This window comes from Acytostelium subglobosum, assembly GCF_000787575.1.
Source record: "Acytostelium subglobosum LB1 DNA, scaffold: scaffold33, whole genome shotgun sequence".
Taxonomy (NCBI): Eukaryota; Evosea; class Eumycetozoa; order Acytosteliales; family Acytosteliaceae; genus Acytostelium; species Acytostelium subglobosum.
The window spans coordinates 185,462-206,162 of record NW_012236500.1 but is presented as its reverse complement, the minus strand read 5'-3'; the positions used below and the strand labels follow the sequence as shown (position 1 = coordinate 206,162).

General features: G+C 42.5%; 9 protein-coding genes across 9 annotated transcripts; 5 read left to right on the top strand and 4 right to left on the bottom strand.

The window, feature by feature from the left end:
• Positions 1 to 176: 176 nt before the first annotated feature.
• On the top strand, positions 177 to 3,714 carry SAMD00019534_115540 (hypothetical protein; the record flags this gene model as incomplete). Its single annotated transcript, XM_012893241.1, has 3 exons — positions 177 to 1,119; positions 1,188 to 2,435; positions 2,507 to 3,714. The coding sequence occupies 3 exons, from the start codon at positions 177 to 179 to the stop codon at positions 3,712 to 3,714; spliced, it is 3,399 nt and encodes a 1,132-aa protein (XP_012748695.1).
• Positions 3,715 to 7,747: 4,033 nt separating this feature from the next.
• SAMD00019534_115530 (hypothetical protein) lies at positions 7,748 to 8,611 on the bottom strand (the record flags this gene model as incomplete). The annotated part of the gene is made up of 1 exon (XM_012893240.1): positions 7,748 to 8,611. The coding sequence occupies one exon, from the start codon at positions 8,609 to 8,611 to the stop codon at positions 7,748 to 7,750; it is 864 nt and encodes a 287-aa protein (XP_012748694.1).
• Positions 8,612 to 9,167: 556 nt separating this feature from the next.
• Positions 9,168 to 9,869, top strand: SAMD00019534_115520 (hypothetical protein; the record flags this gene model as incomplete). The annotated part of the gene is made up of 2 exons (XM_012893239.1): positions 9,168 to 9,652; positions 9,812 to 9,869. 2 exons carry the CDS (start codon positions 9,168 to 9,170, stop codon positions 9,867 to 9,869), a joined length of 543 nt encoding a protein of 180 aa, XP_012748693.1.
• Positions 9,870 to 10,021: 152 nt separating this feature from the next.
• On the top strand, positions 10,022 to 11,739 carry SAMD00019534_115510 (hypothetical protein; the record flags this gene model as incomplete). The annotated part of the gene is made up of 3 exons (XM_012893238.1): positions 10,022 to 10,429; positions 10,507 to 10,609; positions 10,676 to 11,739. 3 exons carry the CDS (start codon positions 10,022 to 10,024, stop codon positions 11,737 to 11,739), a joined length of 1,575 nt encoding a protein of 524 aa, XP_012748692.1.
• A 54-nt stretch (positions 11,740 to 11,793) lies between these two features.
• On the bottom strand, positions 11,794 to 12,384 carry SAMD00019534_115500 (hypothetical protein; the record flags this gene model as incomplete). The annotated part of the gene is made up of 2 exons (XM_012893237.1): positions 11,794 to 12,042; positions 12,106 to 12,384. Coding segments are annotated over 2 exons (528 nt in total), but the record flags the coding sequence as incomplete, so codon positions are not given.
• Positions 12,385 to 14,747: 2,363 nt separating this feature from the next.
• On the top strand, positions 14,748 to 15,230 carry SAMD00019534_115490 (hypothetical protein; the record flags this gene model as incomplete). Its single annotated transcript, XM_012893236.1, has 1 exon — positions 14,748 to 15,230. A coding segment is annotated over one exon (483 nt), but the record flags the coding sequence as incomplete, so codon positions are not given.
• A 951-nt stretch (positions 15,231 to 16,181) lies between these two features.
• SAMD00019534_115480 (hypothetical protein) lies at positions 16,182 to 16,403 on the top strand (the record flags this gene model as incomplete). Its single annotated transcript, XM_012893235.1, has 1 exon — positions 16,182 to 16,403. A coding segment is annotated over one exon (222 nt), but the record flags the coding sequence as incomplete, so codon positions are not given.
• A 146-nt stretch (positions 16,404 to 16,549) lies between these two features.
• Positions 16,550 to 17,284, bottom strand: SAMD00019534_115470 (hypothetical protein; the record flags this gene model as incomplete). Its single annotated transcript, XM_012893234.1, has 1 exon — positions 16,550 to 17,284. One exon carries the CDS (start codon positions 17,282 to 17,284, stop codon positions 16,550 to 16,552), a length of 735 nt encoding a protein of 244 aa, XP_012748688.1.
• Positions 17,285 to 18,000: 716 nt separating this feature from the next.
• SAMD00019534_115460 (hypothetical protein) lies at positions 18,001 to 19,851 on the bottom strand (the record flags this gene model as incomplete). Its single annotated transcript, XM_012893233.1, has 1 exon — positions 18,001 to 19,851. The coding sequence occupies one exon, from the start codon at positions 19,849 to 19,851 to the stop codon at positions 18,001 to 18,003; it is 1,851 nt and encodes a 616-aa protein (XP_012748687.1).
• Between the last annotated feature and the right edge of the window lie 850 nt (positions 19,852 to 20,701).

Sequence of the window (20,701 nt, the reverse complement as noted above, 5' to 3'; positions counted from 1 at the left end):
GAGAGGAACACACTTATCTACTACATGAGCCATCATCCAGATCAATGATCCCATCAATCACTTTGGTTCTTGGACCTTTGAAAGTTTCACACTTGGCAAATGTGAAAGGTGATGTGAAGTTCATCTTGATATTTCATTCATTTCATTCATTCAATCAATCATAATAAATAATGATGATGGATAGACAACAGATACAACAACATCAATATAGTTTGTTAACGGATTGCCAGAGACTTGGTCATTTGTGTCAACAAGTCGATGGTCTGTTGCGACAGATAAAGTCAACGACGACAGCAGCATCGACAGCAGCATCTCTATCACTTACATTGGACGATACGAATCAATGTAGTTTGTTACAATTACCAATCACTCGACTAGAGTTGGCATTGTCATCACTCGAACGTTGTCCAGTATTCCACAAACAACAACTATCACAACTATCATTATTATATTGCAATCACTTTCATTATCAGGCTGCGACATCACTATCGGGTACAACACCAGAGTCGAACATAGGCAGTGGCAACAGATTACTCATCAAGCCAACAACAACAACTACAACACAGACATCATCAACTTCTTCACCAAAGCATGCTGCTGGTCCCAACTCACCTTCAACCTTGACAACGCCAAACAAGGGCGCCAACAACAACAATGAATCGTTTGCCTCGCCACAGACACAACAACAACAACATCAACAACAACATATTACAAGTGATACTAAGCCAACTCACATGGTGCTGTCATCGCCTCAAACAAAGGAGTTGCGTAGACATAAGCAACAACAACATCAACATCAACATCATCACTCTCAACAACATAAACAACATCATCAATTCAAACATATTGATGAACATATATTAGTGACACATGAGTACTTGGTATCATTGCTCGATCGCAATCCAACTGGCTGGTACACAGCCATCCTTCAGTGGACCCTACAGACCCTGGCACTCATCGACCGACTAAGTACAATCAACACGCCTCTACACCAACTGCACACAGTCGATGGCGCAGTAGTTGGACAGTCCGCCAGTGTCATGATCCAGAGCAACCTACGCTACCTCTCAATCAGGACACTCTCTTCAATCTTGCTACACTTGACCAAGGATGGAATAGGTATGTGATTGTATTGTTTGTCCAACACGCTCAATCATTCGATCACTGACCCAATCACTGTATCAAAGATCGCTTCCTGAATCAATCTAGGTTACTGGATGGCATGCCAATCAGTTGGATAACATCATTCATTTGTGCCAAGTATCCATTGATGACCTTGAGTCGTTCTCTTCAGACTTGCTTGAAGTGCTTGGATGATGGAGTCGAATCCAAGGCAGCACAGTTCAGCACGCTCGAATACCTATCAACTCAGTTCACAGAGATTATGGGACATACGATATCCAATCACATCAAGCAACAACAACAAGGTGGAGGCGAGTCAACCAACAAGTTCCTCAAACTACTACACCAATGCCCTGTCCTCATAACTATATCAACGCCAATCATACTCAATCTACTTGGCGCCAACAACAACTACACGACGACCACGACGGACTTGCTCAACAAGTTGATACTCGATCGTATCTCATACTTTGAGACAACAACCTTTAGCAACATAATCACTCTACTCTACAACAACAACGACAACAACAGCAACAAGTCATTCTCAAGTGCATTACTATCATCAATCATTGAACAACTAGAGAGAAGTTGGATATTTGGTCAACAGGGCGTGTCGCCATCGGACGATGATGTTGGCAACGTTGCAGCATCACCCTTTAAAGTCATTCTCCAAGAACTCGCCCATTCAATCAAACTCTTTTGCGATCTTATAATCCAACAACCAACAACAACCATGCACAAACGCATGATGGACCTCACTGCCATCGTCGCGCTGGCCAGCTCCAAGGAGACCTGCATCCAAACACTGCTATTCTTCCTCTGTAAATCATCACCCAATCACCTTCATCATCACTTTGTACACTTCTCTCGCCAGTTCTCAATCGTTCATCCATCCGCCGTGCAGGACTGCGTGGCGCTGGCATTCAAGACGATCGACACCTTTGCCCAGGCCGACGCCGAGCGACTCCTCGAGAACATACTCTACCTGCTACAGTTGGCCACCGATGATTCAACCCACGCGCTCACGACACAGACCCTCCAGGCCACGCTGTCCAGCTGGTGGGTTCTGCTCCCGATGATGGCGCATCCAATCCCTCGCATTCAGCAACTGCCCCTGCTCATACTGAAGTGCGCGTTGGACCTTGTACATGACCGTCCATCAATAGGCTTCAAGGATTTGGTCGACATGAGGATACTGGGCGAGAGGATACTCAAGATTGTCTTTGCCCAGTTACTCCAGATGCCAGTGGAAGTGCGCGATATCCAACAAGAGATGCAAAGGATCAACAAACTCAATCAACTCAAACATATTTGTAAGTCGACTCCAAGTAGCGAGAGAGTGCTTCATTCACTAACTCCTTCCCTCCACTCAATCAATCATTAGATCACTCAATATGCTCACAGAGTTTGTTCCAGCTTCATTGGGGCGTCGACCTGATACTTGACCTCATTCTCTCGCCATCGACGGCTGATGATAGACTAAAGTGTCCTGTTACTTTGGTTGTAGCGCCAGCCAACAGTCCCACTCATATGGAGAACGAACAACAAGAACAACAAGACTCAAACTGTGCCAATCGCATCAAGGTCGATCTGATACTCTACCCAACTGCGCCACTCTCACAACCCATACCACTGGAGTGGAATACAAAGGAGACGGCTGCGGCTGCCGAAGCAGGAGACAACGAGTCGACATTGCTCGAGGTCAACTTCAAGCGCAAGACCTATCAATACAAGTTCCACGACATGAACAATCCACGACACCAGCCCTTCAAGAATGTAAGGGTGCGCTTTGACGACTCGTCCGATGTCCACGACAGGGGCACGCGGGCTACTGGTCTGCCAGCCAACTACAACCAAGCAGCCAATCAAGCAGAGATCATTGCACTGCTTCAATCAATGATGCATGATCGTGACGCTCAGAAGACATTGAACAGTGACAAGTTGGCCATTCTATCGGAACACATTGCACTGCGCACGCTGCCCAGCCACATGAACCCATCATACGACAGCTATCAAGACATCCTGCCCAAGCCCTCAACATTTGATCGCGACATCTATGTCCGCAAGCTATTCCAACAGAATGACATACTCTGGGACATACTCGAGATTGTGTCATTGGATGGCAGAGAGCTGTGCAAGTGCTTGGAGTTGGTCAAAGCGTTGTTGGTCAACGCCATTTCATATTGGTATGCAGAGAAGTATGTTGTGTCGCCTTCAAAGTCATCACAGTTCCGTCACACATGTCAATTGGTACGCATCATTGCCAATGCTCAGCTGGTGCCCTCGCCACTCGGTCACTCATCCGAACTGTTTGATTGGATCACCACAGAGGAGATATCATTCATCTTAATGACAATGTGGAACTTTATCAAGTATCATCAGCCAACTCCATCACAATACTCAAGTAGTAGTACATCAGCATCATCATCAACAACAACAACTTGGCAACCTATATCAAAGCGTGACTTTTATGATGAAGGCAATACATTAGCCACACCTAACCTGGAGATGTACACTCAAGCACTCAAGTCCATCTTCCACAATCATATCAAACAACTTGCGCCACTCTATGGTCGATACATCCATCAATAAAATGTGTTGTTGGGACTTCATTTATTTGATTAATAAGAATAGTGATAATCATAGTGATTACCATATGGACGAATGAAGCTATTATCAGCTACGTAATGATTGTGATAATCACTATTGTAATAATATATAAGTTAATATATATATCATTGTTTTGATTCATCATTAAAAGGAATACTTACTTCACATATTGTGGTTGACCAGCATAACCAAAGGTTGGTTGTTGAACATATTGGTAGTTCCAAAAAGTTTGTCCCATTACCAAACTGATGGTCATCAAGAGAACAATAAAAACAAGTAATCTAGACATTATGGTTATATTATTACTTTGTTGGTATGTAGTTTTACAAATATTATATGATATCGATGTTATATTTATTGACCTTGGTCAAAGTATCATATTTATACTTATGATTTTTGTCCAAAGAGTGAAAGGTATGACAAATTCCTGATTTAATGATTGTTCCAGTGTGTGGGTGTGGTGTGTATGTGTGATTGTGATTGAACCCCCCACAGACTTGATGGATCTTGAAATGTGATTGGTTAACAATTATATTTGTAATCTACATACTTGATTACAGTAATCCTATTTAAATCCATCCATTACCGAACAGAATGATAAATTAATAAATTTCAATAGTAATATACATATAAAATTAATCTATTTGAGAACTAGACAAAGAAGAGTCAATACCATTTTACACAGATCTGTTTGAAGGACGAACGTTTTAATTTTATTGTGAGCTATCAGGTTGTCTATGAATCAGAAAGTCAACAAAATAATCCCCCTCTATCGGTACAAAGTCTAATAGTGTGATTGATATGTTGGATATTATATTGGTGACTATCTTATCTTTAGATTCTTATCTCAAAGTTACCTTTGACCTTCATCAAATATTTTTTGGTCCATCTCTTCACCCAAATCAGATCCTCTTTTACGGGGGGTTGCCCACAAGTGAAGATGCCGATACTGATTCTTATTACTCCTCTCACCTTGACAATAATATCCAAATGATTTGGGAGTGATTAAGACACTTGGGTGTATGAGTTTCTACTCTGTCCATAGGCTTAACTCAACAATATACTAGGACATGATCAACATTCTTTTGATTTCTTTATCAACCCAATATCTAGATGTACATTATAAAACTATGAAGTTGATTATTAATTTAATCTACTTAATATTAATATTCTTTGTAGTCTTGGAGACCACACAAGGCCAATGTCTTCCAGGATACTCAATCAACTCAGCATCACAATGTCAACTTGATTATTTACCTTTCTCAAGGTTCCAGATGTCCTTTGTATGTGCTTGGAACTAATCCTCTGAATTGATCAATGATAGTTACTAACCAGCAATCAATAGTGTGGAAATGGAACAAACTCTATATTATCTCTTTATTTTAATCAAACCATTATCCCTGATCCAGCTTGCAGGGCAACATCACTATCACCTTTGAACTCTATATTCTATATTTTATCTTGTAACACAGATGATATTCTATCACCTTTACCATATGCTAGGATATCACGGACACCAGCTATTACTTGTTTTGGAAATGATAAGAGTATCACACCCAAACCAACTACAATAGATACAACAAATAATAATAATTATCTTGTAATGGCATTGTGTCAGATTGGATCAACATCTTGGTGGGCATTTGGTCAAACCAACAATGTTGGTACTATCATGGGTGCAATGTTCTGTCTTCAAATATACGCCGGATCTCAATTTGTATCTGGATCAAACAACTACACTCTTTTAACCAACCCTCAATACCCAGCTCTATCATGTCCAACTTGTGGTCTTGGTGGAACATGTAACTTCCTCTCCAACAAATGTACCTGCAACTTTGGGTTCAAAGGTCTCCTATGTGACAATGGTATGTTTGGAACTATCCCTTTAATATGGAAACAATCTCACTCATACACTAAATCACTTAGATGTTGATGAATGTGCAAATGGAAATAACAATTGTAATGGATTGGCTATATGTCATAATAAGAGTCCTGGATTTGTTTGTGATTGTCCAATCGACTATGTGATGAATGGTCAAGGTGGATGTAACCCAATACCATTGTGCGTAAAGGGTAATCCTGGATATGGTGAATGTGGTAATGGCACAATATGTACAGATAATAGGAATGGTACATTCTATTGTAAATGTCAAGATGGTTACAAAAGATTATCTGATTTCTACTGCTCTCCTTACTTCACATTATCAAGGATCTCTCAATCAACAAGGAAATCATTCATCCTCAATGTTAGTGATACTGGTACTGGATTGACCCCAAACATTCAAGTCAAGTTGATATCTCATTTGGCTGGAAATATGGAAATAGTTAGTCTACGTGGAAATATACAAGTAGTCAACTCATCAATCAATTGTACATTCAGTGACACATCAACTCAATATCCATTCATTGGTCAGTGGAGTGTTTGGATTGATGGGAAGAGTTCAAATAGCTTATTCTACACTCCAACCTACATTCTGTCTTCATCAACACCACCAACTACTGGAGGTACCGTCACAATCAAAGTGATATTCCTCCCATTACAATATGCTCTATATGTTGGTGGACAGTTCACAAGTAGTTTCTTCCTTACAAACAGTAATCTGCCAAACACTACATATCCCTTCTCAGCTGTAACCTTCTCAGTCCCGGCAGGAACCGGAACAAGAGTACTTAGATTGGCAAACACTACATCAGAGAATACCAATGAGGCATTGTTTGAATATGCTCCACCATTTATCAACTCAACAACATCAATAAGTGAACTTGGAGGAGTGTTGTCAATCATTGGAGGTAACTTTGGTACCAATCAATCTTTGATCAAGGTTTCCATGGGACCATTCCAATGCATCAATGCCACACTGATTATTCCAAATACCCAGATTACTTGCCAATTAGTTGGAAACATACCTCCCATTACATATGTATTGTTGGTGGATACTGATGGAGTTCAATCAAATGAATACTATATCACAATCACCTTCAACAACTCAACTGGATCTATCGACTTCTGTTACAACAATACTTGTAGTTATCGAGGTCAATGTAGAGATAATACTTGTCATTGTACAACAGGATATATTGGAAGTATTTGTGAACAAACGATCTCTGGTGACGTTGTTATCCAACCTGGTTCCAACACCTCTACCGTTACATTGGTGGCTGGCAATCAACATTACTCAGTGTCATTGGTATCGATCGAGGAGGTCTTACCAACTGATACAATAATGATGGACATTGACTTGGCTTCATTGAAATGGCAACTTAATATGTCATTTCCAAACTTATGGGAGTACACAATCATACTTCCTTCAGAGTCGATATTTGACATCCCTTCAATCACTACACGTTTTGAATACTTCACTCAGCCTACAAACATCTCCTTTGGTGGACAAACTCTACTGATAGATACCAACACTTTAAAGTTAACAATCCTCGTCAATATGTGGCCATTCAAGTCCAGAATGAACACCCTTCGTCTATCGCTGAGAACTGAGGTCAACACTCAGACACCCACATGCTTCAACTCGTCCACATCAGGCACACTTGTACAACAAGCTGGATATGAATGGTCAACTCTGGATAATGGTAACAACGGTTTGATCTCAAGATTGATTCATCACTCTGTCATTGATGGCCGAGAAGTATTGGCTCGCATCCAGACAACACTCAACAACTCATTCATAACATATGGTATTAGTGTTCCATACTTTACTCATTCAGCAATGTTTGATCCAGATTATAGTGTATTCTTAAATGTTGATCACCAACAAGGTGAATGCAATCCATCCAAGCCTGACAACAATCAATGGAAGATCATAACTGTGTCTGTGGTAGTTGGAACTGCTCTGTTGTCCACTGTAATTGGTGTCTCCATCTTGATGGTCAAGAGACATCGAGACAATCTTGAAGTCCAGAGGTTGGAGAATAAGTTATGTAAATTAGAAACAAAGTAATAAAATAAACTGGACCTCGGTCAATGGATGGCTTGTATTGTTATAAACATATATTTCTTGAGTTAATCAGTCGATGAAGATGATGACTGGTCCTCAGACTCGTCATCCTCCTCTGAAGAATATTCACTTTCATCTTCGGACGATGACTCTTGCTTCCTTTTGTTCTTGGCGGTCGTCTTCTTCTTCTCTGCGGCTGTTGTATTGAATGGATACATCTTCTCCTGTTTCTTGGACGCTTCGATTAGCTTGTCCAATCGTCCCCATATTGTCTGCTCTCTGACTGGTAACATTACATATCTGTTGGCCATCCTTTGATAGGATTCAGTTGTTGACAGGAAGTATTTGTAGGCTTTCTTCTCTGACTTTAACCTCTCGAGATACTGACCATCAATCTTTTTGTTCTCCATCTTAATGGCATCGTGGACAGTTGCCACCATGCGCTTGGAATAGGCAAGCAGACCGGCCTCGGTCATCAAATTCTGTTTGATCAACTCCTCCACCTTGTTGATGTTGATACTGCTCCAATTAGATTTGCCATCGGCACGACGAGGCGTGAAACGATTGCAGTAGGACTCTTCATCTATCCTCCTGCGCACACCATCAATCCAGCCAAAGCACAGGGCCACGTCCAGTGCCTCGACATAACTGATGCATTTGTCCATCTTGCCAGATGCCTTTGTATAGAAACAAATGAATATCTCTTTGGATGTCTTGTGATTATCTTGTAACCAACTTCTAAACACCTGAGGTGTTCTAAAGTGTCTATACAACGTATCACCCTCTATCTTCTTTATTGCATTGCCCAACTTATCATCCTCACTCTCCACAACAACACTAGCACCATCTAACTTTACTCTCTTCTTACTTATTATTCTTGAAGATAATGATGTTGTAGTAGTTGTTGTTGTCTTTGTTGAAGTAGTCATATTGGTTGAAGTGTAATGTTTAACAAATAAATAAGGTAATGATGTTGATTGTGATGGCAATGGAGATGATGCTTGAACAAATGATGATTGAAGATGAAGTGATATATGTTGACGAATAGGTGATCTAAGTCTATTTGCACAATGATATAACAATGACATTATGTTTGAATGGTTACCATTGTTGTTGTGTCTCAAGAGTTACCTCTTCGTCCTTTCGCGACTACTTTGTGTGTTACCAAGACGTCACTTCTTAGAAAACACCCCATCACTCAACAGAACTCTGTTCCATTGTTGTTGTGTGTGTGGATCTAAATACCTATTATGGTATCTTCGAAGATGTCTATCATGGTCATCCAGGATCAACTGAATGAATGAATGATATTATTATTATATCTGTATCACTTTGTGTTTGTTTGTGGTTGTGTGTATGTCGATACAGATTTGAGACAATTACTTTATTAGGACAGGTGAACATCCATTCTTGCATTCACACTCATTCATTCTTTCATTCATTCATCCAACTATTTATACTCATAATACATAATATACATAAACAATGAACAATACAGTGGCAGCACAGACTGCAACACAGATAATAGCAAAGATAAAGTCTAAAGACTTTAAGGATAGGTTGAATGCATATGATGATATGTTGAATTTGTTCTCGACATTACCAGATGGCAATGCACCAGAGTTTGCTAGACTGTCTCCAGCATTTGAAAAGTATCTGTTGGTTGATATACAGCCCGCTAACAAGGAGAAGGCTCTACAGGTGTTAATGGTGTTCTTGGATCGCGCCGGTTGTCTACACGTGCCACAGGCCCTGCCGGCACCCTTTATCACCGACCTCACAACATGTATCATCGAGAACTGTTTGAGTGGACGCGACTCTACCAAGCTCAAAGCCATCGATTGTCTGTTGATGCTGGTCGAGGTCATTGGACCAGACACTATCCTGCCATGTATCTGTGCAGCGGCGCAGCACAAGACGCCCAAGATTGCCACATACTCAATCTTTACACTCAAGGAGGTTGTCAGACAGTTTGGCGCATCGCCTCCYTATCAACATCGATGCAATCCTTGCTCAGTTGCTCGTTGGCTTTGAGCATCAGGTGAAGGATGTTCGTGCCGAGGCAATGGCTTTGGCTGCCGAACTCTATAACTGGCTAGGTGACACACTGCTCACATTCCATCTCAAAGGGCTACGGCCTGCACAAATGAAGGAGTTGGAGACGACCATTCAATCAACATCGAGTAACAACAACAATAACACTGCAACACCCCTACGCACAGTGAGACAGAATCGAGCACGACCGACAACACCTGTGGCAAAGGCGACTCCAACACCCCCCGCCTTCAGGGCCAAGCTCGTCCCCTCCATTGTCCTCTGTCCAGACACCAACAAAATCAATGCCTGCTCCAATGGCCATCACGACATCACCCATAAAGCAACATCAACAACCTCAACAGCCACAACCTCCTCAAACACCAACAAAAGCTACTACTACATCAACAACTTCGACTACCAATCCCACAACTGACAAACTATCAGAGCTGTATAGGATGTCAGAGGATCAGTCTTGGAGCATAAGAAAACAGGGTATAACCGAGGTCTTTATACCCTTGATATCAAATGAGAAGATGGCCAGCTCACTTAGCCATCAAGACTATCAAAGGATCTCTTCCACACTGGCCAAACTACTTGGTGACAGCAACATCTTTGTAATCCTGACCTGTATCAATGCCATTGAACTATTGGCCAAACGGTTGTCCAAGGATACCTTTAACAACTATATCACTCCACTCTTTCCCACGATGGTATGATCATGGATCATAGTCACAAGCTTCAACATTCACTCATTCACTCACTGACTGACACTCACGTATATTCACAGCTTGATAGCTTCAAGGAGAAACGGCCACAACTCAGCGACTCTATCCACGCATGTCTGAACACAATCATGGAGAAGCAGTTGAGCATCAAAGATGTGTTGGACCGTAAGTCGTCTGATTGCACGGACCACATGAAGTCGACTTTGTCACTAACACTCAACATCCATGTAGCCATACTCAATGTGTTGGGAAACAACACACATAAACAGGCATCAAAGTTGAAGTTGGAAACAATGATTTGGTTAAAGAGAATGATACTCAGTCCAACATCTCAAGGGTACCGCGACAAACTACCAGAGATCATCAAAGCATTAGTATTGGTCTTGGATGACCCATTGAAAGAGACTAGGGACATTGCCCTTGTAAATTTATGTACACTAATGGTGATCTATGGCGAGAAGGATGTACTCCCATTGCTGGAACCAATCTTGGACGGTACCAAGATAGCTTCAATACGCGAGGGTACAAAGGATGTGGTCATCCCCCTGACACATTGGTCGCGCCCAAAGAAGGGTGCCACATTGTCACGAGGCAGCATGGCCTCTGTAAGCCCGCGAGCCTCACTCAACATATCGGCGTCCAGGCAACAGAATACCCCAACAACAGCCACTGATGGACATGATCAATCAAGGCGTATGCTCAAAGATATGCAATCAGAGATGGACGAGTATTCTCAACGAATGAGCGAGAAAATGCGCCAGCTAATGAGGACAATGGAGGATGAATATGCCTCGCTGCAGGACAGGATCATGCAAGGCACGCAGGGCGATGCCAACGTGCCACACACATCACACGCAGAGTCAGACTCTAGCTTCTACGAGACGTTAAATATGGAGCTGACAAAGGAGCTCCAGAGCGAGAAGGACAAGAAGAAGGAGCTGATTTGCCGTGTACAGACACTGGAGCAACAGGTGGCCGACATTCAGCAGATGTGTCACGCGCTCACCGACGAGAAGATGAGGCTACAAGAGACCATGATCAAACAGAGCGAAGAGATTGACGAGCTGAATGAGATGATTGACAGTGACGAGCAGATGCAACAGGACCTGCTGGATGAGATCGAGCGACTGAAAGGCAGCACTATCACCGTGGGCTCATTCAATGATCCCAATCGATACCTGGTCGAGCTGCCCAAGAACATCATCGACATGTTGCCACCAGATGAACTAGAGTTGTTTGAAGAAGTGTACCAGGCCAACGTGCGCATAATCCAAGAGGCCAAAGAGAGGTTGTAGTTTGTTGTAATAATAATAAAACATTGACGATCCAATCCATATTCATATTTATAACTTGGCAAGTCTATCCTTGTGATCCTTCATCAATACAGAGACGTTCTTGAATAGTGGATCCTTGGCATCCTTCACCAGTTGGAATAGAACACTCTCTGTTGATGTGATGAATGCTCCACTCTGTCGCATTCTCTCGATGGCTGTAACCTTGTCGGCCAATCTCTGTGAACTCACTGCATCCTCAACGACATGAACCTCATAACCATCCTCCAGAAGGTCCAATGTTGTTTGAAGTATACATACATGGGTCTATCCAAGTTTGTTAACAAGACTGATTGTGCAATCTGATCAACATCGCTCCATCATACATACCTCTATTCCAGTCAAGATCACTGATTTGACATGCTTCAAGTCTGTCTTTAATCTATCTTTAACAGAGGGAACATACATGGAGAACAAGGTCTTGGGATACACTTCATATTGAGATGGATTGACCTGGTCCACCAACTTGCCAAGTCCCTGTGGATACTGTTCTGTTCCAATGATAGGGATTGACTTTAAGCCTTGGCATCCTTTGACCAATGTCTGTGCATGCTCCAACACACGAGGCATATCATGAATCAAAGGAATAAACTTATGTTGAATGTCACAGCTATGTATGTATTTGTATGTACATCATCTGTTAACACTCATTCAATCATTCAATCAATAGAATATATATACCTACACAAACAATGCTGTTGAATCTACAAATAATCTACCTATTGCTCTAGATGACATTGAATAATTATAAGTTTAGAATAATAATTATGGATGTTAAAGTGAACTTGCTCACTCATATTAAATTTTTATCCCATAAATAGAGTTTTGTTATTATCCAAAATGGGGCTTCAAAGACAATGATGATGAAGTTCCAAACTTATGATTCCACGATTGAATTTTTCCAAGACGATCTCCACGGATCTGTGCAAAATAAAAAAACATTCAGATCACCAAACAATTTTTGGTAGTGAGTCTTCAGATTGGGCACACCCCTCTCAACGTAACTGCCGTTCGTGTACCCAATTTATAAAGTGGTTTGGTGGTTGTAGTTAGAGTGGGAAGAGGTGGAAGGCATGGATTAATGAAAGAATGACCCAGGCCGAAAACAAAACATTCACCACACGCTCTCTCTCTACCTTATTATTCCCCCACCAAACCCACGAATGCAATGCACTCATGTGTGAATGAACGCCTCCTCTCGAGATTTAGAGTGTTGGTGGTGGAAGGAAGAAGCATGAGCTCCTTCAAAACAATACCTTGATGTCAAACCTGCGTTCATTCAACAAACAATCCAAAATCATACATACACATAACATATTATCTCTTTTTATTATATTATATATATTTGTAAATACTAACTGTATAAATTTATAATTCACATTCTTCTGCTACTGCATACACATCATTACATCCTTTATTATTATAATCTATAATATTTGTATAAATCATATTATCCCTTTTCTCTCTCTTTTTTTTTTTAAAGGTAGGTTGAAAGCCCCATCATTATTGACTATGACCTTTGGATCTGTGGCCCGACTGCCCTCACATCATCCCACCCCCAACCCAATCAACCAAACCCAACTATTATTATTGTTGTTGTTGTTGTTATTTAACGCTTGGCTTATACCCAATACTTATGTGTCAACACAACGACATTGCGTTGACCATCTATCTATCTATCATCTCACATCATACATAACAATCTCTTTATCATCGTTTCATTGTCATAATCATCATGTGATCGGTATCGTTTGCCGTTGACGACAAACCGAACGAAACAATAATGACACTCACCATCATTCATACACACACACTATCTCTTCATTACTTACTCCACCATCCACCCACCAACCACGCCTACACCCACACTCACACTCACTCACACAAACACATAACAATTCAATAAGTTTGATCAATGACCCCTCCATCAAACAACACTTCTGTGTGTTTATGTGTGTGGATTGTTGGTTAACTGTTGCCAACACAACACGACACAACACAACGCAATGCCAATCAATCACGTGAACAACACCCATCTCTCAACAATTTCATACTTATGCCTCAACGCAACAACAACCGTTGCAACAGTGTGTGATGTGAAGTGAGTGTGTTGTTGTTGTTGAAACAGTGATCACACTGGTGGTTGTGTTGCGTCGTGCGTGTACTAGTGTTGTTGATGGTCAGTTAGTTGGTGATTTCGCACTACATCACCCACGCACTCACTCATCACTCTTTCCATCACTCCATCCATCATTCCATCCTTCCAGCAACCTATTTATTGTTGCACTTTCACTTCCAGTCCACATCCAAGATCAATAACAACAACAATAGCCAAGCAAGCAGCGAGCGAATTGCCAATCACCATCTCAACATCTCAATCCATCAATCCATCAATCAATCAATCTATCATTCCAAACCATTATTAGTGTTCCCTCTTTACAACATTCATTATCTCTCTTTACAAAGTTACTTCTACCTGCACTCATTTACATTTATTTTTTTGATCACTCACTGTCAATCACACTCAAGTCGGGTCATTCAGTCAATCAATCGGTCAATCAATCACCAGTATCATTGTGTCATTAACATTTTTTTTTTGTCAATCATTCCGTCAATCAGTCAGTCAATCAATTAGCAAACCTAGAAACACCAGCAGAAGCAGCAACAACAGCAGAAGCAGTATAAATATATTATTATTATTATTATTAATTATTATCAACATATAGTCATTAGACATTTATTCACATAATCCAATCCAATCAATTCAATCAACACAACACTTACACATACATATAAATATATACAGTTGTATTCTATTATTACCCTTTACACATATATACACATACATAATCAATCATGGAAGGAGACTCAACCCAAAAGACTACCACCCCAATCCAATGTGCCAACAACTGTGGCTTCTTTGGTAACCCATTGACAGCCAACTATTGCTCCAAATGCTATCGCGACATTAAGCCACAGCAGGAGGAGAAGCCAAGAGAGCAGACCCTGACTGCTGCCGTCGCCAGTCCCGCCGCCGGACTGGAAACAGAGAGCGACGCACCAGACGTCCCCGCCAAGAAGGTGCAGGTCGACACCACCAAGTGCTTCAGCTGCACAAAGAAGGTCGGTCTGCTGGGCTTCAAGTGCCGCTGCGATTACACATTCTGCTCGATGCATCGCTATGCCGACAAGCACGAGTGCAGCTTCGATTACAAGACTGCCGGAAAGGCTGCGATCGCCAAGGCCAACCCTTTGGTGTCGGGCTCCAAGATCACCAAGATCTAAACAGCTCGTCTCCTCCCCACCCTACCTCAAGCTTGGCCGATGAACGATCATCTCCCTTCAAACAAATATATAGTATACCCTACCCCAAGGTATTTTGCCGTGGACTTCAACCTCCCCTCCTCCTCCTACTACCCTCATCCTCTCCTCCTCTACTCCTCAATGATGCTGCTTGAGCCGATAGGCAACATTGCCATCATGATGGATTGACTGGCGACAACAACAAACACACATTTTCCACGCTACCCAAACTCTCCTTCCTTCAATCCAATCAATCAATCTATCACCTAACTACACACACAAGCCCGTTTGTTGTTATTGCAATAAACATGTACCGATATCTAAATCCTTACGTAATCAATCTTATTATTATTATTATTTGTTGGTGATACCATGGTTTCATGGGAAGTTGGAAACGGTACAGATGTATCGATAGATCGCCGATCGATCAAACAAACAACACACTAACTGGATGGTTGTGGGAGAAAGGGCTTCAACAAGACCACTCCACCACAATATAACTTAAACAACCAACTAACCAACCAACCATCAAACGACTTCATCCGATGTTACTGCCACCCTCTTAACTCGATCTATCAAACACACACAAATAATATTAATTATAACAACGCGGAGTGGAGTCTGTTGATCATGCTGAAGCCAACAATGAATGGACCTATGGGAGTGGTTGGTGAGTGGTGGCACATGGCTCTTCCACATCACATCACAACACATCAATCCTATGCAATGCAAGGCATGGAATGGCAAACCCCACTTGTTAACTCCTACCCTTTAGTTGGCTGAGCCCACTGGTGCAGCCCAACTTCCTCAATAGTTGTTGCAACACTAACAAACAAACAAGGTGTTGTTGACACAACAGGAGTGAGGAGAAGACCTCAACGTATTCGTGTAAGTTGGCGGGCAGGCAACAATATGAGGGCGAATAAGGGCAGAAAGTAATCAATCATATAAAGGTCACATCTGATGATGTGGTCGTGATGATGGGCATCGACTCATTACCTTTACCTCATTTATTCAATCAATCAATCAATCACAGTTCAATCAATCAACTGCTCTATATTTACAACTTACTATATAGCTTACTTCTAAATTAATCTTTAAAGATGGACGTTGATATAAGTTATGCATTGGTACTCTATGACTTTGAAGCTGCCAACACATATGGAGAGATGGAATTAGTTCAGAACTCAATCATAGTAGTAACTGAAATGAGTAAAGATGGATGGTGGAAAGGATACAATATGGATCGTACACAATTTGGAGAATTCCCCTACAACTATGTCCGTTTACTAGACCGAAGTGATCCAGATTGGAGTTTGGAACTCTAAATAATAGCTTCGCCATACCCTACACTACCTACACTATTCCCTTTGCTATCACTTCCAATGACATATATGCGCAGTCCTTTGGAAGAAACACCTTGTACATGTACCATACCTGTAAATTAACCTAACTTATCTTATCTTTTAACTTATGATGATAGTTTATTAAATAAACGTGTTATCCTTGATGACTTCCTACGATGGAGGGTCAACATAACTCTCTTGGCACTATACTGTTCGGTCTCGGCAATCTCTTCGTCTATACTATCGTTGGAGGACATATCGTCCAGATGCTCCTGGATGTGAATCAGTGACATGGACTTTGATCTCTTGGACAGTTTGAACTTGGCCTCTGACTGCAAGTCCTCACTGGATATATGTGTACTTGAAATTGTATAAATATAGATGGCAAGTTGATCATGCATTGGTGATGATGTATCATTGATAATATCATTCAGTTGAACTTGTAGACATTTGGCAATCCTAACATGTAGTTCAAACTTTAGAGCGTCACACAACTCAATACCATAGACATGAGGTGATATCAGAGCCGGCAGGACAGTTCTGAAGAAGATGAAGGTGCAGACAGCGCCCGTCCAGTGATCATGGAACTTTCTGCCAATGATGGTTCGCAATAGGAAACATATGTATCGAATTGATGGTGGACATTGACGACCACTTGTGAGGACTCGGGAGATGATGTTCCTGGCGATGGCGTTTGGTTTGAGCAGTTTCTCAGAGGACACTTCCAACTGGACGACAAAAGGTTGAATGAGAGCTTTGATATATTCAATGGCTGATCGTTGACTAAGTATAAACTGTCTTATAATGTCTGTTGCCGGTGTGTTGAGGCGGAGTAATGTAGATGGATCATTACATCTCATCACTTCAAAGTTGATAAAGTATTCCAAAAGGTCAAGGTTATTCATTGTTGGTTGGTTCGGATGGTTAGTTGGTTCGTTCGTTGGTTGGATGTTGAATAAATAATAAATAGGAGGAGATATATTATATTATATCTTTGTTTGTTAGATGTAATTAAACTGATTGATCACAACATGTTGAGGTTATATAGATGAATTGAGAACAACGACAGGTCCTTCTCCTGGTGTTGGAGCTTACTTATCCCGTGTCCCTTCGGCGCCGCCACTACACACTAGTGATCAACAACAATAACAACACTATTAATAGCTTCAATTAAATGAATTAAGTGTGAGTGACCATCATTACCCAATCAGGATAGGTTGTTTAAACGGTGTGGTAGTCTCGCTGGCGGTAGCCCCGCAAATCACCCCGGTGTGATCACCCCTACAGCTTGATTGACTTCCAATCAGTGGTCCCCCGCTTGCCACTGGCAACAAACCATCAAACAAAACACTAGTGCTAAAGACGTGGGAAGAGCGGTAGGCGTGGGAGGAGGGTGTTCTAGAGACCTAGCCACCTCACCTGGAGACGTTTATTTAACGTCCAGAGCGGGGAGGCTAGTGACGGTCGACAGGCGTGAGTGTGACACCTCGTTTATTCATACGAATCAACGGCTTCAACATGGGTGACGGTTCGTTGGATTGAGCAATTGAATTGAATTGTTGATTGCCGTTGCTGTTCAGTTACTCTTGTATCTGCCCAGAGGTGGTATCGAACCAGAGTTACTACCGCCACTACCGCTAGTACTAGTACTGTTGCCGTGATGGAAAGGAGGTGGATGTGGTTGATGATGGGGCGGCAGGTGTGGCGACGAGGACTCATAGCCGGACAGGAACTTGGATGAGGGCGACCGCCAATCTTCTTGCAAACCAGAGGTGGGCGATGATGAGGATGACAGCAGCGGTGATACGGATGATGGTGGCATTTTGTTGTAGGATGGATGGTTTGGAGGTGCGTCACTTCGAGGCATGTAGTTTGGCTGGCGGTATGGATGATGATGATGAAAGCCGGGTCCAGCCAATGCTTGCATTGGTGGTTGACCCGGGTAGGGGTGGTATGGATGTGAGGACTGTCTTGGTGATAGTGGATAGATAGGGTACTCTCTTGGGACGACACTGTGGCGAGGTGGCGTTGGAGGCGATGACGGCGTGTACACTGAGTCCATAGGACCGTATGAACGTGTGTACTGTTGGTGCTGGTGCATATCCGAGTGAACCATTGTGTTGCGCTGTTGTTGTTGTTGTTGTGGCTCGTCCATCAAATGAATTGACCTCTTGCGCTCCACATTGTGGCCACTGCTGATGTTGGCGATCATATTGCTGCCGCCGCCGCCGCTCATGTTTCCACTGGCACCACCACTGCCTATAAAGCTACTGGCAACTGCCGAGCCAGGCATGCCAGTCGTCGTGGACGACCACTTGTTCATCAATCGCATGTACTTCTTGCGCGTGGAAGTGACAGTGCGCCCCAGACTGTTGGAGATAGCGCGCCATCTATTCTCCGACTCTCTTGACTTGTACGACTGTGGATCGTACTTGACGACCAGCTCCATGAGTTGCAGACACTCCTCCGGTGTCCACAGCTTACGGTTGACAACCAAGGGGTCCTCGGCGTCGGTGTGCAGGTCTGGGCGCTCCATCCAAGAGGCCTCTTTGGGCATATCCGGCGCACCGGGGCCGGGATATTTGTGTCGTGAGTGATCGATACTCTTTGTGCTGCCCGCTGCCTCCATCATTGGCAGAGGGGGAAGGGATGTTGGTGGTGATGGCGATCTGGCCGAGTGTTCCGACAAGAGTATTGAGTTGAAGTTGCTGATGGCAGTCCCCAGGTCTTTGGGTGGCTTTTGTTGTTGTTGTTGTTGTTGTTGAGATTGTGATAATTGAGACGATAGAGGGGATGGAGGTTGTGAGTGTGATTGTGATTGAGGATGTGGCTGAGGCTTTATCTGTGGATGTGGAAACGTGTAGTTTAAAGGTGGCAGGGAAAACATGGGAGGAGATTGCCTCTCATGGGAGGGATGTGGTTTTTGTTGTTGTTGTAATGGCGAGGAAGACCCGCTGTCATCTGCAGATACATCATTGAATGATGATGATCTCCTCATTGTTGGACTGGACTGTTGTTGTTGCGAGAGGCTGCCCTCAACTCCGCGAGGGGTCGAGTTGGCCGACCTGTCATGAACCTTGTTGTTTCCGCTCATTTGGAAACGAGGCGGAGCTGTTACCATTCCACCATTGCTCAGTAGTTCAAATGCCGATTGTATTGTTGTGGTGTTGGACCTTGTATCTCTGTTGTTATTGTTGTTGGTTTGTGTTGGCGCTTGTTTGTTGCTCGAGTTGGTGGCGTTGTGTTGTGTGATGTGTGAGCCTTCGTCATCACTTCCAGGCCCACTGCCAACGTCACCACCAAGGTAGCGAGAGTGTAGTGGGTATGTTGATGGGCCATTGTTACTGCTGCTGCTGTTGGAGTTGCTGTTTAGGAGTCCTCCTATTTTCATTCGATCGGGTGTATGATAGTCCATTACAGCATGCATTTATATTTGTTGGTAGTAATAATATAGTATATGTTGGTAGTATATATATATGTATAAATAATTATATGTTCGGTTGGTTGTTGGTTGGTAGATTGGTGGCGGTGGTTGGAGATGTGTTGTCTATCTATCTAATTATCTCTATATCTGTATATGAATCTGTGCCTGTCTATATATCAATGAATGTGTACTTTGGATGATTGTTGATTACTTGGTTGAATGGGATCAGGATTGGGGAGGCAACACAGGGACTGGATGATGGATTGATTGATGGATGCTGGTGGTCGTGGTAGTGGGGCGTTGGAGATGCTTGGTGAACCTTCTGGACAATGAGAATGTGGCGCGCCACAAAGTATGTCACAGCGACTTGCTGGCTGAGGTTCCCGAGATAATATCTTTGAATCAGGGAACTGCAGTGGACTCGCGATCAGAAGACCTTGTCCTTGGTCTCTGTGGGGGGTGTGCACGCGTGTGTTGTTTTTTGATTGGTTGTTTGACTTGGTCCAGGGCCTCCAAGCGTTGCCAAAGGGGTGGGTGATGGGTTGGTTGCTTGCTGATCAAAGTGATTTAAGCTTGGTTGGATGGGCTTGGTGTTCTACACAAGTTACAATGCAATTCAAATATGTTGTGTGTGATTGATTGTTTGATTAAGTGATGATTGATTGATTGATTGATTAATTGTGTGAGTCGAATTGATCAGATCGTTCATCAAAATAATATATATTAATAAACTTGTTCACTCACTCACTTTTGTGATGATGAAAGATAGCCAGTCAACCAGCCAGGTAGTTTAATCGTCTCGTAGGGTGGTTTGGAGATTTGATGTAAGTATGTATCTGTAGATAGTTGTCGT